The 11,054-nt window shown below is 43.0% G+C and overlaps 2 protein-coding genes across 3 annotated transcripts; both read right to left on the bottom strand.

Annotated features, from left to right (window-relative positions):
* Nucleotides 1-352: 352 nt before the first annotated feature.
* Nucleotides 353-3,081, bottom strand: LOC124666177. Of its 2 annotated transcripts, none has more exons than XM_047203526.1 (3): nucleotides 2,908-3,081; nucleotides 1,571-2,101; nucleotides 353-1,424 (listed from the first exon to the last, which is right to left on the bottom strand). In XM_047203526.1, exons 1-3 carry the CDS (start codon nucleotides 2,923-2,925, stop codon nucleotides 582-584), a joined length of 1,392 nt encoding a protein of 463 aa, XP_047059482.1. In that variant the 5' UTR covers nucleotides 2,926-3,081; the 3' UTR covers nucleotides 353-581. The 2 variants fall into 2 exon arrangements, with proteins under 2 accessions (XP_047059482.1, XP_047059483.1); XM_047203527.1 differs by having other exon boundaries at nucleotides 1,571-2,096.
* Nucleotides 3,082-3,717: 636 nt separating this feature from the next.
* On the bottom strand, nucleotides 3,718-9,221 carry LOC124666575 (nuclear matrix constituent protein 1b-like). The gene is made up of 8 exons (XM_047203915.1): nucleotides 9,066-9,221; nucleotides 7,734-7,943; nucleotides 7,194-7,447; nucleotides 6,736-7,006; nucleotides 6,572-6,655; nucleotides 4,861-6,491; nucleotides 4,650-4,770; nucleotides 3,718-4,302 (listed from the first exon to the last, which is right to left on the bottom strand). The coding sequence occupies exons 1-8, from the start codon at nucleotides 9,204-9,206 to the stop codon at nucleotides 4,144-4,146; spliced, it is 2,871 nt and encodes a 956-aa protein (XP_047059871.1). The 5' UTR covers nucleotides 9,207-9,221; the 3' UTR covers nucleotides 3,718-4,143.
* Nucleotides 9,222-11,054: the final 1,833 nt, after the last annotated feature.

Genomic DNA, 11,054 nt, shown 5'->3' with positions numbered 1-11,054 from the left:
CAGAAAACAGTCCATCGCACCGTTGTTTATGCGCCTACGTGATGACGCACTAAAATCGCATCAACGTTTTGTGCGTGCACGGCCGACAGTTCCCGCTTTGACGCGTGCGTTGATGCGCCCGCTCAACCGCTCGAGCAGGAGCCCGGAGAGGAGTGTGTCGGTGTCTTGGCTTTGCTTCACGACTTATTATGCCCGACAAGATAAAGACTCGAGCAGTAATTTAGCAGCACTGTGGTTAGCTAAATAGTTCAGCATGCAAGAAGATGTGGCTTGTCTGCTCAAACTCTTCTGCAATACGAGCCTAGCTGGGTTGTGCAGTGATGTTACGTTTTGGCAAAGTTGCACAGCATTCTGAAATAAGTGATAGTATGAGCTCGGTTCATCGTATCCAGTTTCAGATTGATCTTCTCATGAACTTGCCGACACACGGCAAATTTCTAGGCAGATGTCCTAAGATCAGATACATCAATCAAGATTTTCTGAACCATCACCACCCTATCTCGACTGCGATTGCATTCATCATCTATTGTTTAGTACCGTATACTCTGTCACTATGCGCACCGTAAAATTCAGGTGTACCTCTACCTCCAACCTTCAGGGAGGCGCCATTTCCTGTGCCAGTAGATCGACACCCTCGACCACGAAGGGAAACCGAAACTGTAGTCCAAGGCCTCGTCTGCCAGACCTCCGATCGACAGGGGTAGCCAAACATAGCGGGAGTCTCTCAAGTCCGACGGGTTCCACCTGTCTGCCATGAAGATGAATGTACCAGGCAAGCCGGGGAGGGGAAGCACAAACGTGCTCTGAGATAGGAACGTTGTCAGACGGAGAAACTGGTTGCCTCCGACGCAGGGGTTCCCCAGCGTCTCCCATGGCCCCATGATCTTGTGGGCAGCATGTGCCAGTGCTGGATTAGGAGCCCAGCCTGAGCAGCGCGAGGTGATCATATAGTAGATTCCTTCCACCTTGAAGACTGCCGGAGCTTCCCTGAATCGTCTTATTAATATCCTCCGCATCGCCAGTGTGACGTTGAGATAATCCTTTGTGAGTGGACTGACATGAAGCTCGGTATTGCTACGAGAGGAGTAGAAGAGGTAAGCCATCCCGTCGTCATCTTTGAAAACTGTCATGTCTCTACTATCAAATCCATGTGGCTGAAAGCTGTAGAGGTAAGTGAAAGGTCCTGTGGGAGAGTTGCTGACAGCCACACCGACAGATGCTTTGGTGTAGTTCGCGTCGTCAATATGCATCCACATGACATATTTCCCAGTGTAATCATTATATATCACCTTAGGTCTCTCAAGCACCTTTGATTTATGAAGATCATGGGTGATGTTGGTACGCTCTCCAGGAAGCACAATCCCCTCATTTGTCCATGACCATAGGTCCTCTGAGGAGTAGCAGCTTACCCCTATAAGGTCTACCTGGAAAGAACACAAACACAAGCAAAGCATCAGGACACAACCTACTCCTGCAGGTAATCAAACAACAGTCATATTGCAAGTTCAGAACAAATGCTAAATAAACAAAGAATAATTAAGACAGATTTAATAACAGAATTTCGACTTACCCGGCGTGCCCCTTCAGGATGAACTTGGTAGGTTGGTCCATCTTTGTTTTCTCCATACCAATAGTATTTCGAAGTCTTGCGATCATATAAAATCCCACCACCATGGGCTTGAATGGCATTTCCACTTGTGTCCAGCCACACTCTACCAGGATAAAAGGACATGCTATCATTCCCACCCTTTAGGGGGTTTATAGCAGTCGCTTCACTAGGAAAGAACGAATCGTGTAGTGCTGACGAGCCATCAAGATATTCATCGATAATCTTTGAAGTCTTGTGAGGACCCCGACGTTTCACTGCACGAGGATTCAACTTGTGAGGAGGTGGCAAGCGAAACTCCTCTTCCTCAACCTTTTCCAATTCTCTGATGGCATGTAGCTGGCTAGAACCGATATGGCCAAGCCCAGTTTTTACTTGACGGCTGACGAAAAATAAGCAGACAATGAGGGCAAATCCCACCAAGCCCCATACAATAAAGTTGAGAACAGAAGATTTTCGCTGTTTGTTCCTCATCTTCAGTTTCATTTTACTAACCTTCATAATAAAGCAGCACTAATAAATCCACTATGAATTTAATCCATATAAAATGTTGAACAAGAATTAACCATAAAAAGCAAATCACTAACTAAATAAATAAAACAGCTACTCTTCTATATATCAGGAGGAATAATCATTGATCAATCTAGACCGTCTAAACGTCATGTTTATATTTGTAGAAATGGAAGCTAGAGAGAGCACAGCATATTACAAATACCAATATTGCTCTGCATAGTACACCAGTTTCAATAACTGACTAACTGCTAGGTTTGTTTAGCACCATGTAACTGAAGCTCAGGATTTGTCGCAATGCAAAGATGTGAATAAACAAACAAAGAAACAAAGTCGTTGGCACTGCATAATCAGTGGGTAAAATAAACATGCGGAACCAACGAATCTGCCGTATGAAGCAATTCACTGGTTCCTGTAATTTCGTTATCTGGTATCTGCATTTCTGGTTGATGAAGTTCAGAACTAACTTGACAAATGTATCCTCAATAAACGGCGGTTTGAGATGTTTTCTAGCATCCGACTGAAATTTGAAATAAAGCAATTACTCGTCACCACGCTACTCAGAACAGCACCCTGGAATAAGGTAATCGAAGTCGCCTAACTATGCTGTACCTACTGTTAGTAGTTCCCTAAAGCAGGGAGTGACAGCTACCGACTAACCGCACCTACAGGAATTGACAGACCATCGCTGAACCCCGATTCCGATCGCTCGATCTAGATCGGGGTTCGAATTCACTCCATGACTGGATACAGGATAACCGGCACAAAACAGGAGCTTCGTAAGTACGTACCACGGATACCGCTGGCATCGTCCTCAAGGTCGCTGCTCGACCCGCCGATCACCGCCGCACCGCCATTGGTGTGGTTGTTCAGGGAAGGCGGCCCAGTGGAGAGGGAGTTGACGGTTGCGTGGGAAGGAGCTCCGGTGGGGGCGGCGCGCTAGGAGGAGCGGCAGGGGGGCGGCGCCAGGAGGAGAAGGGGGCACCGCTTTGGGAAGAAGAGCGGCGGCGAGGTGGAATTTGAAGGAACACGGGCGAGCCGGTGAGGCAGGGCTGGAGTTCTTTTTTTTCACTCCGTAGTTTGGTTATAGGTAGGGCTGAGACAGGATGATTTGCACATTTTCCACACTTCATTTTGCAATTTGTAATAATTTGTATTGTTTGAGACTGGAGAGACGACCGGGGTCGTCACACGCGGTGTTAGGAAGCAAACAGAGTAGTAGTAGCTGTTGTAGTAAAATAGTAAGGAAAAATATAGTGAGCATCAATTCAAATATTCAAAAAAGAAAAGTGAGTATATTTTCTTTCCACTGGCTAATGTTTGGTTCCTTTAATTTTTGTCGCCAAAAGATGCTCTTCGAGTGCAGAAGTATTTTAAACATCATATAGTTGCAAGAGGTCAATGTATTGCCCGTAGATGCTCATACGAAATGTAAATTTTGAACACATGTTCAGTCTCACCCAAGCCCGCCTAACCAAAGTCAGGCAAATCAACTGCAACCGTAGCAATTTTGATGCGACACGTTGCTCTTTTGCCTGGCTAGTCAAACGAAAACAAAACAAGGTGGATACCAAGAGAAATATCAATCAGAGTAACAAATATGGAGGCAACTCTGCATGACATGATATCAAATATAGAACACAGGATCACGCATTAAGATGAAATTATGTCACTGAAAAGACAATAGCACAGGCGAATACCAACACCATTTTGCACACAACTACTACCAATGGCCATATGGGCTTTCCTAGACCCCAATCATTTGTACACATTCAGGAAGCTATCAACCCTTTAGATGTTGAAGTGGCCGGGATGTGAAAACACAAAATAGATCACGTAGTTCCACAGCTGCTTCGAAAACCACCGCTGGTAATAACAGGCACACAACCAACAAGTACCCAACAACATGCCACCGTTCAATATGGAAGGTGGAGATGCAGATGAATGGACCTAAAGAAAAGTATCTTCATCAGAGGTAACTGTCAGCCTACAGTCAGCTCTGTATCTCTATCATAAGTGGAACCTACTCATGTGATGAGAAATCGCCACAACTTCTTCCCTGGCGATGTTTCCTCTTCTTCATCTTCATCTTCATCTTCCTCTTCCTCTTCCTCTTCCTCTTCCTCTTCACCGTTAGCATCGTCCTCTTGCTTATCAAGCAATCCATTAGATGGTTCAGTTGCAGACTGGAACGACAAAAACCATTGAAATGGTCAGGCAAAGGGGACCTCTAACAATACCAGGGTCGATATATGTGATCAAAACATAAAATGCACCAAACAGTTGTTAAGCTGAACAGATAGCAACAAGTTAAACATGCTCTAACAGAGGAGCTAAGAGTCATCTCGTCCAGCAGAACATTAGATTAAGGAAAAAAGCATCTAACTGCATAACATTTAGGATATAGAAGAACATAACCAAGGAGGAATATAGCAAGATTATTTGGACAGTGAAGGACATTTAGAAACTGAAAACGGGACAATACAGCAGGAAAGAGCACATGGTGAGGAGTGCAACAAAAAAGAGCAGTTACCACTGTGATATCCTCTGAAGGTTCATCATCATCAGCAAAATCTGACTCATCAACTTTACCATTTGCAAATGCCAGATCATCATGTACATTTTTCGAACACTTCTCTTCTAGGATTGATGGGCTGAAAACATGGACATGTTAATGCAGGAAACAAATTTATTCCCAAGAATTGGCAGAAAGATTATGTTAGTTGTGCAGAAATATAACGTACCAGTTTGAAGTAATTTCTCCTCCAACTACGGTCTGAATAGTGCTCCTTTGGTACTTTCGGCTTGGCTCTAAATCTTCGATTTGATCACAAGCAAACAGATAAGACCTCTTTTTCCCAACTTGAGGTACTTCTCCAGCTTCGTCGCCTAGCTGATTAGCGATATCAACAGGTTTCGGAAGGTTTCTTGGTACACCATTATGAACATTATCATGATCAGCGCTCTTCTCAGCAGAGCGTTTGAATATCACCTGCGCACATTTTCGAACCCAGGATATTGGTGTGGGGGCTGAAGGTGACACTTCTAGTTTCCTGTCGAGAAGCTTTGGTGAACAGTTCCTAGGAGTTGCATCATGATTTTCACCAGAAGGGAGGACACCATTCTCATTCATCTTTGACTTTCCACACTCAATCAAAGACAGTTGTTTACTCTCGGAATCGATTTTCAGTTCTTCCAACACATTAAGTTGCTGAATTTGCTCTGTTATTGCTTCACGGTCTGAATGAAGCAGTTTTCTTTGCTCCTGCAGCTTCTCTCGTTGATTATTAAGGGCTTCAATTGTAGTTTTCATCTCAGACAGCTCTTGCTCTCTCTTCTCACGCTCCAAAGTAGCCTCTTTCCTCTCATCCTCAAGTTTCTGCAGTTCAAGCGCAACATGCTCTAGTTTTGACTTGATCGTCTCCTTTTGAGAATTTACGTACTCAAGCTCCTTGGACTTTTTCTGCTCAAACTCTTCTTCTCTTTCCCTAAATTTAGAATCTATTTCCATCTGCCTTGCCTTGGCCAAATTTAGTAACTCCATTCTCTGATTATCAATGTCTCTTGTAAGATCTTCTCTCTCACGCTGAATCGTACTTAGCCAACTTGCATGTTCTAGCTGCATCTTGCTCATTAGCTCTTCATGGTCACGGGAGAGGGTTTCTGAATTACTTTTGAACTGGGCCCATAAATTTTCCTTCTCTTGTTTGATGATATCTGATTGATTTTTGAGATGCTCAGTTATTACTCTTCGCTCTTCAGCAATTCTGGCAGCTTCCTTTTGTAACTCCTCTTTCTTTTCATCAATGAACTCCCATTCGATCTCAAATCTTTCTTTTTCTCCTTGCAGCCTATCAGCATCAGCCATGAGCTCCTTTTGTTGAGCTCTAAGATTGTCAATTTCTTCTTTAAGATCCATCTGCAAAGTAAGCACATTGTCTCTCTCTGCTTGGGTTATTGCAAGGTTTTGCTGCGCATGGATTGCTTCCAGTTTCACCTCCTCAAAGAAAGCCTTTTCCTTCTCCAAATCTAATTTCATCTTCTGTATTTCCTCTCTTTCTTTTTGTAGTTCGATGTGTAATGCTTCTCTATCAGAGAGGAGCTTTCCTTCCTCCTCTTTCAACTCATCTGATCTCCCTGATAAGGCCTCTTCCTTGCTTACTAATTCAGCCAGCCGAAGGTCAGCATTTTGTTCCCTTTGAGCAAATGCCAGCTCTCTCTCACTGAGAGCTCTTTCTCTTTGATCCAGCAAAGTCATCTTCGTGCCCATTTCCGCCTCGAAGGCCAAACGCTTATTCTCTATCTCAGTTTCAAATTTAGACTTTCTATTCTCCAGTGCCATTTCTTGTTCCTGATTGAGCCTTTCAATCTCCACCTGCAACACAAGTCAGGATGATTCAGAAGACGCAAACCAGCTATACTACAATCATCTACAATGGAACTGGAAAACCATACCCGTTCTTTATCTGCAATAGTTTCTTGGAGAATCAACAACTCACTCTCCCGTTTGTCAAGCACAGATTCCTTCCGAGCTATAGCCTGTGATCAAAGCAGTTGTAATACAATTCTGGCAGAAAATAAGGCTGCTAATTAAAAGGATAGGTAAAACCAATACATACTTCCTCCCTTGAAGCTACTGCCTCCATTTTAAGATCCAGCTTATTTTTCTCTTCCATTAGAACCATCCGTTGATCTTCAAGAATCAACTTGTCCTCTTCTAACTTTTTCTCTGAGCGAGTTACATAAGCTAACCTCTCAAGGATGTTTTCGTCCCTCTGATTAAGCAGTGCTTGCTCTTTCAGTAGTACCTGCTCCTTTTCATGCATCATTTTCTTGGTATCATTCAACGATTTCCTCTGTGAGTTAATCTCCTTTTCTTTGGCCTCATACCTACAACGACATACTTGGTTTAGATAGCAAAGAAGAGAGCCTGTACACAGGACATTCATTTGAATGAATGAACATCGTGCACACTTCACAATTAACTGAAACAGAATACACCTCAATTGATAGTACCATACTCAAAACTAAACTGCACTAGTTAGAAGGGCCAACTTCTCAAAAACTGAATACTCACGCAGATTCACTAGAAATGCGATTTCTTCTAAGTTGATCTTCACGCTCTTCCATGTCTCGTAAACTTCTCAAAGCAGCGTTCCGTGCACGAGTGGACTCTGCTTCCAAGGATTTTGCTGCAAGAAGCCTCTCTTCTGCCTCATCAAATTTCTTTTGAGCAATGTCCATCAATTCAAGCGCTGCAGCTGATTTGGTTTCATATGAAACCTTCAGTTCAGCTGTTTCCGCACGCATATCATGCAGTGCCTTTTCAAGCTACATAAAAACATAAAAAGTGGAAGATGAAGATGAAGCAAATATATGGAGAGGGACAGAAAATTTATGTAAAAGGTCTAATATTGGTGAAGCAGTGGTTTTAAAAATAGTCAATAAGTGGAGACCATAAGGTTGATAATAACTTGGTTTCATATTCTTCATATTTTGCATATTCAATATAATGTCCATTATTAACAAATCCATCAACCGTACGAGAATTTATCCATTACAGATTGCACAACAAAAAAATTGGGCTCCTATATGATTAGTTGAAACAGAAACTTACATTAGCGACACACTCCTTCTGAACTCCTACATTCTTTTTTAGGGTTTCTTCTCTCTTTCTTGCTTCACCAAGAGCAGATTGCTGGGAAGCTCGTTCACGTTTGTGCATGATCTCGGCAGAGAGCAAGGAAGCTTTAAGTTGTTCCATCTCAGATGTCAGCTCCTTTCGCTCCAATAATATAAGCCCGAGATTGTGCTGGTAATCATTAAGCTACAACGGAAAAAAAAATGAGCATGAAGTCACAGCTATGCAACAGCAGTTCCCAAACAAGATAGCTTACAGCACAGAGTGAACATTTGTCATAGACCACCAGGGAGACATGTGATACTGTATTTTGGATTGGAAAGCAAAGTAAATGGTACACAGCGCAATTTATATTTACATTGAGTGCTTTGTAAAATTAACTGTTACAAACTGTTCTTTCCAACTTGTTCAGCAAACTTGTAAAGTAACACCACTAAAAAAACTTGTAAAGTAACAAAAACATTAGCTTCAGCACAGGACTTGCAGGAGATGAAAGTTTCAGAAACTGTTGCTTAAACACAGGACTTTTAAAGAAACTGTGGTATAAACCGTATAATGTTTGCTGCAGACAGGTGTATGAGACAGAAGCAAACCTAGGTGTAGTTTGATTAATCGAAAGAACTTCCCTATAAGCCTAGGCTGACAAACTGTTCACCCGAATTTAGCACAAAATATGCACGGTTGGATGCTGACAGCAATAAATAAAAAAGGTTTAAGCAAATGTCAATTCAGCAATAATCGTGGCTCCCTCCAGCCTTTATGCTCGCTATGAATATTAGAATGCACTAAACAATAGTATACCGGAGCGATGCAAACGACACTACATGTGCATCAGCTGGAACCCCTATGTATCAAGAACAAACCCAATCAAGCAGAATGAAGGGGAATACGAGGAAAAACAAAAACAATTAATTCCAGTCAGCAAGAAACGAAACCAATCTGCAAAATCTCTGCCTATAATAGTAAAAAACGACTGATTTCTTTGTTAGGTAACCCATCAGCACAAACACGCACCAGGGTACTACCAGAGAAGCCAAGAAATGAGGCCAAGATGCCGTTTTCCCCCCGCTAATCTGCGCACAGAAATAACGCCATTGATGGCATAAAGAAACCAAGAAACCTTGGAGGGATCAAATCGAAACGCGGAAACTACCCAGCGAGCCGCCAATCCTTTCCACCTATCGTCTTTCTCCTCTTCCCCGAAAGAAACCCCAAAAGACTAATCCTCCACGCGCAAGAACGGCGAAACCGAGACCCGGCGCATTCGAAACGCAGCGCGAGGGGACCGGGGAGGGGGGAGTGAGGTACCTCGGACTCGATCCGCGAGATGTAGCCGATGAGCTTGGCCTTGTCGAGGCGCCTGACGGACTCCTCGTCGAAGCCCGCCTCGCGCAGCTTCCTCCAGATCGCCTCGTCCCCGGCGCCGACGGGCGGCCGCGGGCTGGCCATGGCCGGAACCCTAGATCTCGGCGGCGGCGGCGGCGACGAGCGGGCGAGGTCCCCCGTGGCAGCGGCCGCCGGGCAGGTGGAGGTCGCCCTCTCCGCCTCCTTTTCCTCTCTGGCTTTTCGGCTGCGCGAGTCTCGTGCGTGTGTGCGACGGCGAGTTGGGTGTGTGTCCGGGGTTTTTACCTGGCTTTGCTTGCTGGGTGGTGGGAGGGAGGGAGAAGGGTTTGGTTTGATGGGTGGAGGAGAGACCGGTTCTGGATGGACCCGGTGTAGGGAGAGAGCGGCCGTTTGTTATCTGGACGGGGGATTGATGACTGGCAGATTCTGTCCTGGTTGCCTGCCGTTGTGTTGTAGGTCAATCCCTGACTTTGCCATATTTTTTTGCCAGCTTTGAGCGTTTCTTAATTTACAGAATGTTTCCATCTGTTGCGTTTGGTGAATATTTCCACAATGTAGGGATGATCTATTGTGATCTTCAATTGTGGAATTTAAAACATTTTGTCATATACTTTAAAAGAAATATCTCATCCACCATTTTTCTTTTCCTTCCTCTTATAATAAACAATACTGTAGTACAATGTTGGGCTTGGAAATTCTCGGTAACTTGAAGTTTTCACAAGTCTTTTCATAGATGTTAGTTCGAATGAATGTGCATCATGGCCAAAGCAATACCCCAACTCCTACCTCCCATTGTTCTCTCCTAACCAAGGTTCAAATCAACATTCTAAAAGAAATAGCGGTGGCATCCTTCAAATGCTATACACGCTATATCGTTCTAACAGTGTGCTATATTTCAAATAGCGTTTTAAAAATAACAGATATAATCTAAAGATAAAGAATTTTGGTCCAAAAGTGATAGATTCGTAGATACATAATCACATACAAATATAGTTCTCAAAAAATTTAGAAGCTTAACGTTAATATTTCACAAGGCATCGACATGGTATAAATTATTTATTAAAAATTATCAGTAGCACCTATATTATCTTTCGATTCAGAACAGAAATCAATAAGACTGACGTTCATCACCATATAAACAGAAAGAAATTTCTTATTTTCTTAACGAGGAAAACTCAACACCTTGTACCAATAGTCGGTAAAAAAATAGCGAGCTAACGCTACGATGTTTTAGTGCGATATAACATGCTATTTCGCAAATAGTATCATAGCCAGTGGCGGACCTATGTTGGGGCAAAACCGGGCCATGGCCCGCCTAGCCCCAAAAAAATTTAGCCCAATAATAGCTTATTTTTACCCATCTTTAGTGTATTGGCCCGCCCCAACATTTTGGGCCTAGTTCCGCCGCTGATCATAGCTAGCAAAATTACTAAAATTTAGCTGGGTTGGCAAAATATGCTATTAGCTCTATTTTAAACCTTGCTCCTAACTAGTAATTTCTTCCTGCTCTTCTATGTCTTTTCAGCCTCTATTGCGCTAGACAATTTACTGAATCCTATTCGACTATGATAAATGGATTGGAGGGACATGATGTGAATGGTTGGATGTTGGTCCAATGGTTATGCCCAAAGGTAAATCAGGTTTTGTATCACTTAATAATGTCATACAAAAAAGTGTTACATAATATAGTTTTTTTTCTTATATATCTTTTCAGGCATATTCGACCATGGGGAGATGGTCGCATACAAATGCATTTTATGTTGATTCTAGTGCTTCATACTCCCGTACAGCTTGCTAGTATTTCATCCGTTGATATCATGGTTTTGCCTTCTAATATCGTGAGGTGACATTGAGATTTATAGAACCATCAAGCAAACTGGTCTCATTGATAATTTCACGATTCGCCAAATTTACGTCGGTGTATAAACAACAACCCGCTCTATTTCACACTCT

Source organism: Lolium rigidum, chromosome 6 (assembly GCF_022539505.1).
Source record: "Lolium rigidum isolate FL_2022 chromosome 6, APGP_CSIRO_Lrig_0.1, whole genome shotgun sequence".
Taxonomy (NCBI): domain Eukaryota; kingdom Viridiplantae; phylum Streptophyta; class Magnoliopsida; order Poales; family Poaceae; genus Lolium; species Lolium rigidum.
This window is presented reverse-complemented; position numbering and strand designations above follow the sequence as displayed.

Excerpts from the sequence above, each read along its gene's own strand:
- LOC124666177 (XM_047203526.1), bottom strand. Across the intron at positions 1,425-1,570 it reads ATCCTGAAGGGGCACGCCGG|GTAGACCTTATAGGGGTAAG; the intron begins GTAAGTCGAAAT and ends TGTTCTTTCCAG.
- LOC124666575 (XM_047203915.1), bottom strand. The coding sequence starts at position 9,206 with ATGGCCAGCCCGCGGCCGCCCGTCGGCGCCGGGGACGAGGCGATCTGG. Across the intron at positions 7,007-7,193 it reads CGCATTTCTAGTGAATCTGC|GTATGAGGCCAAAGAAAAGG; the intron begins GTGAGTATTCAG and ends ATGTCGTTGTAG. Across the intron at positions 4,303-4,649 it reads CTTCAGAGGATATCACAGTG|TCTGCAACTGAACCATCTAA; the intron begins GTAACTGCTCTT and ends TTGTCGTTCCAG.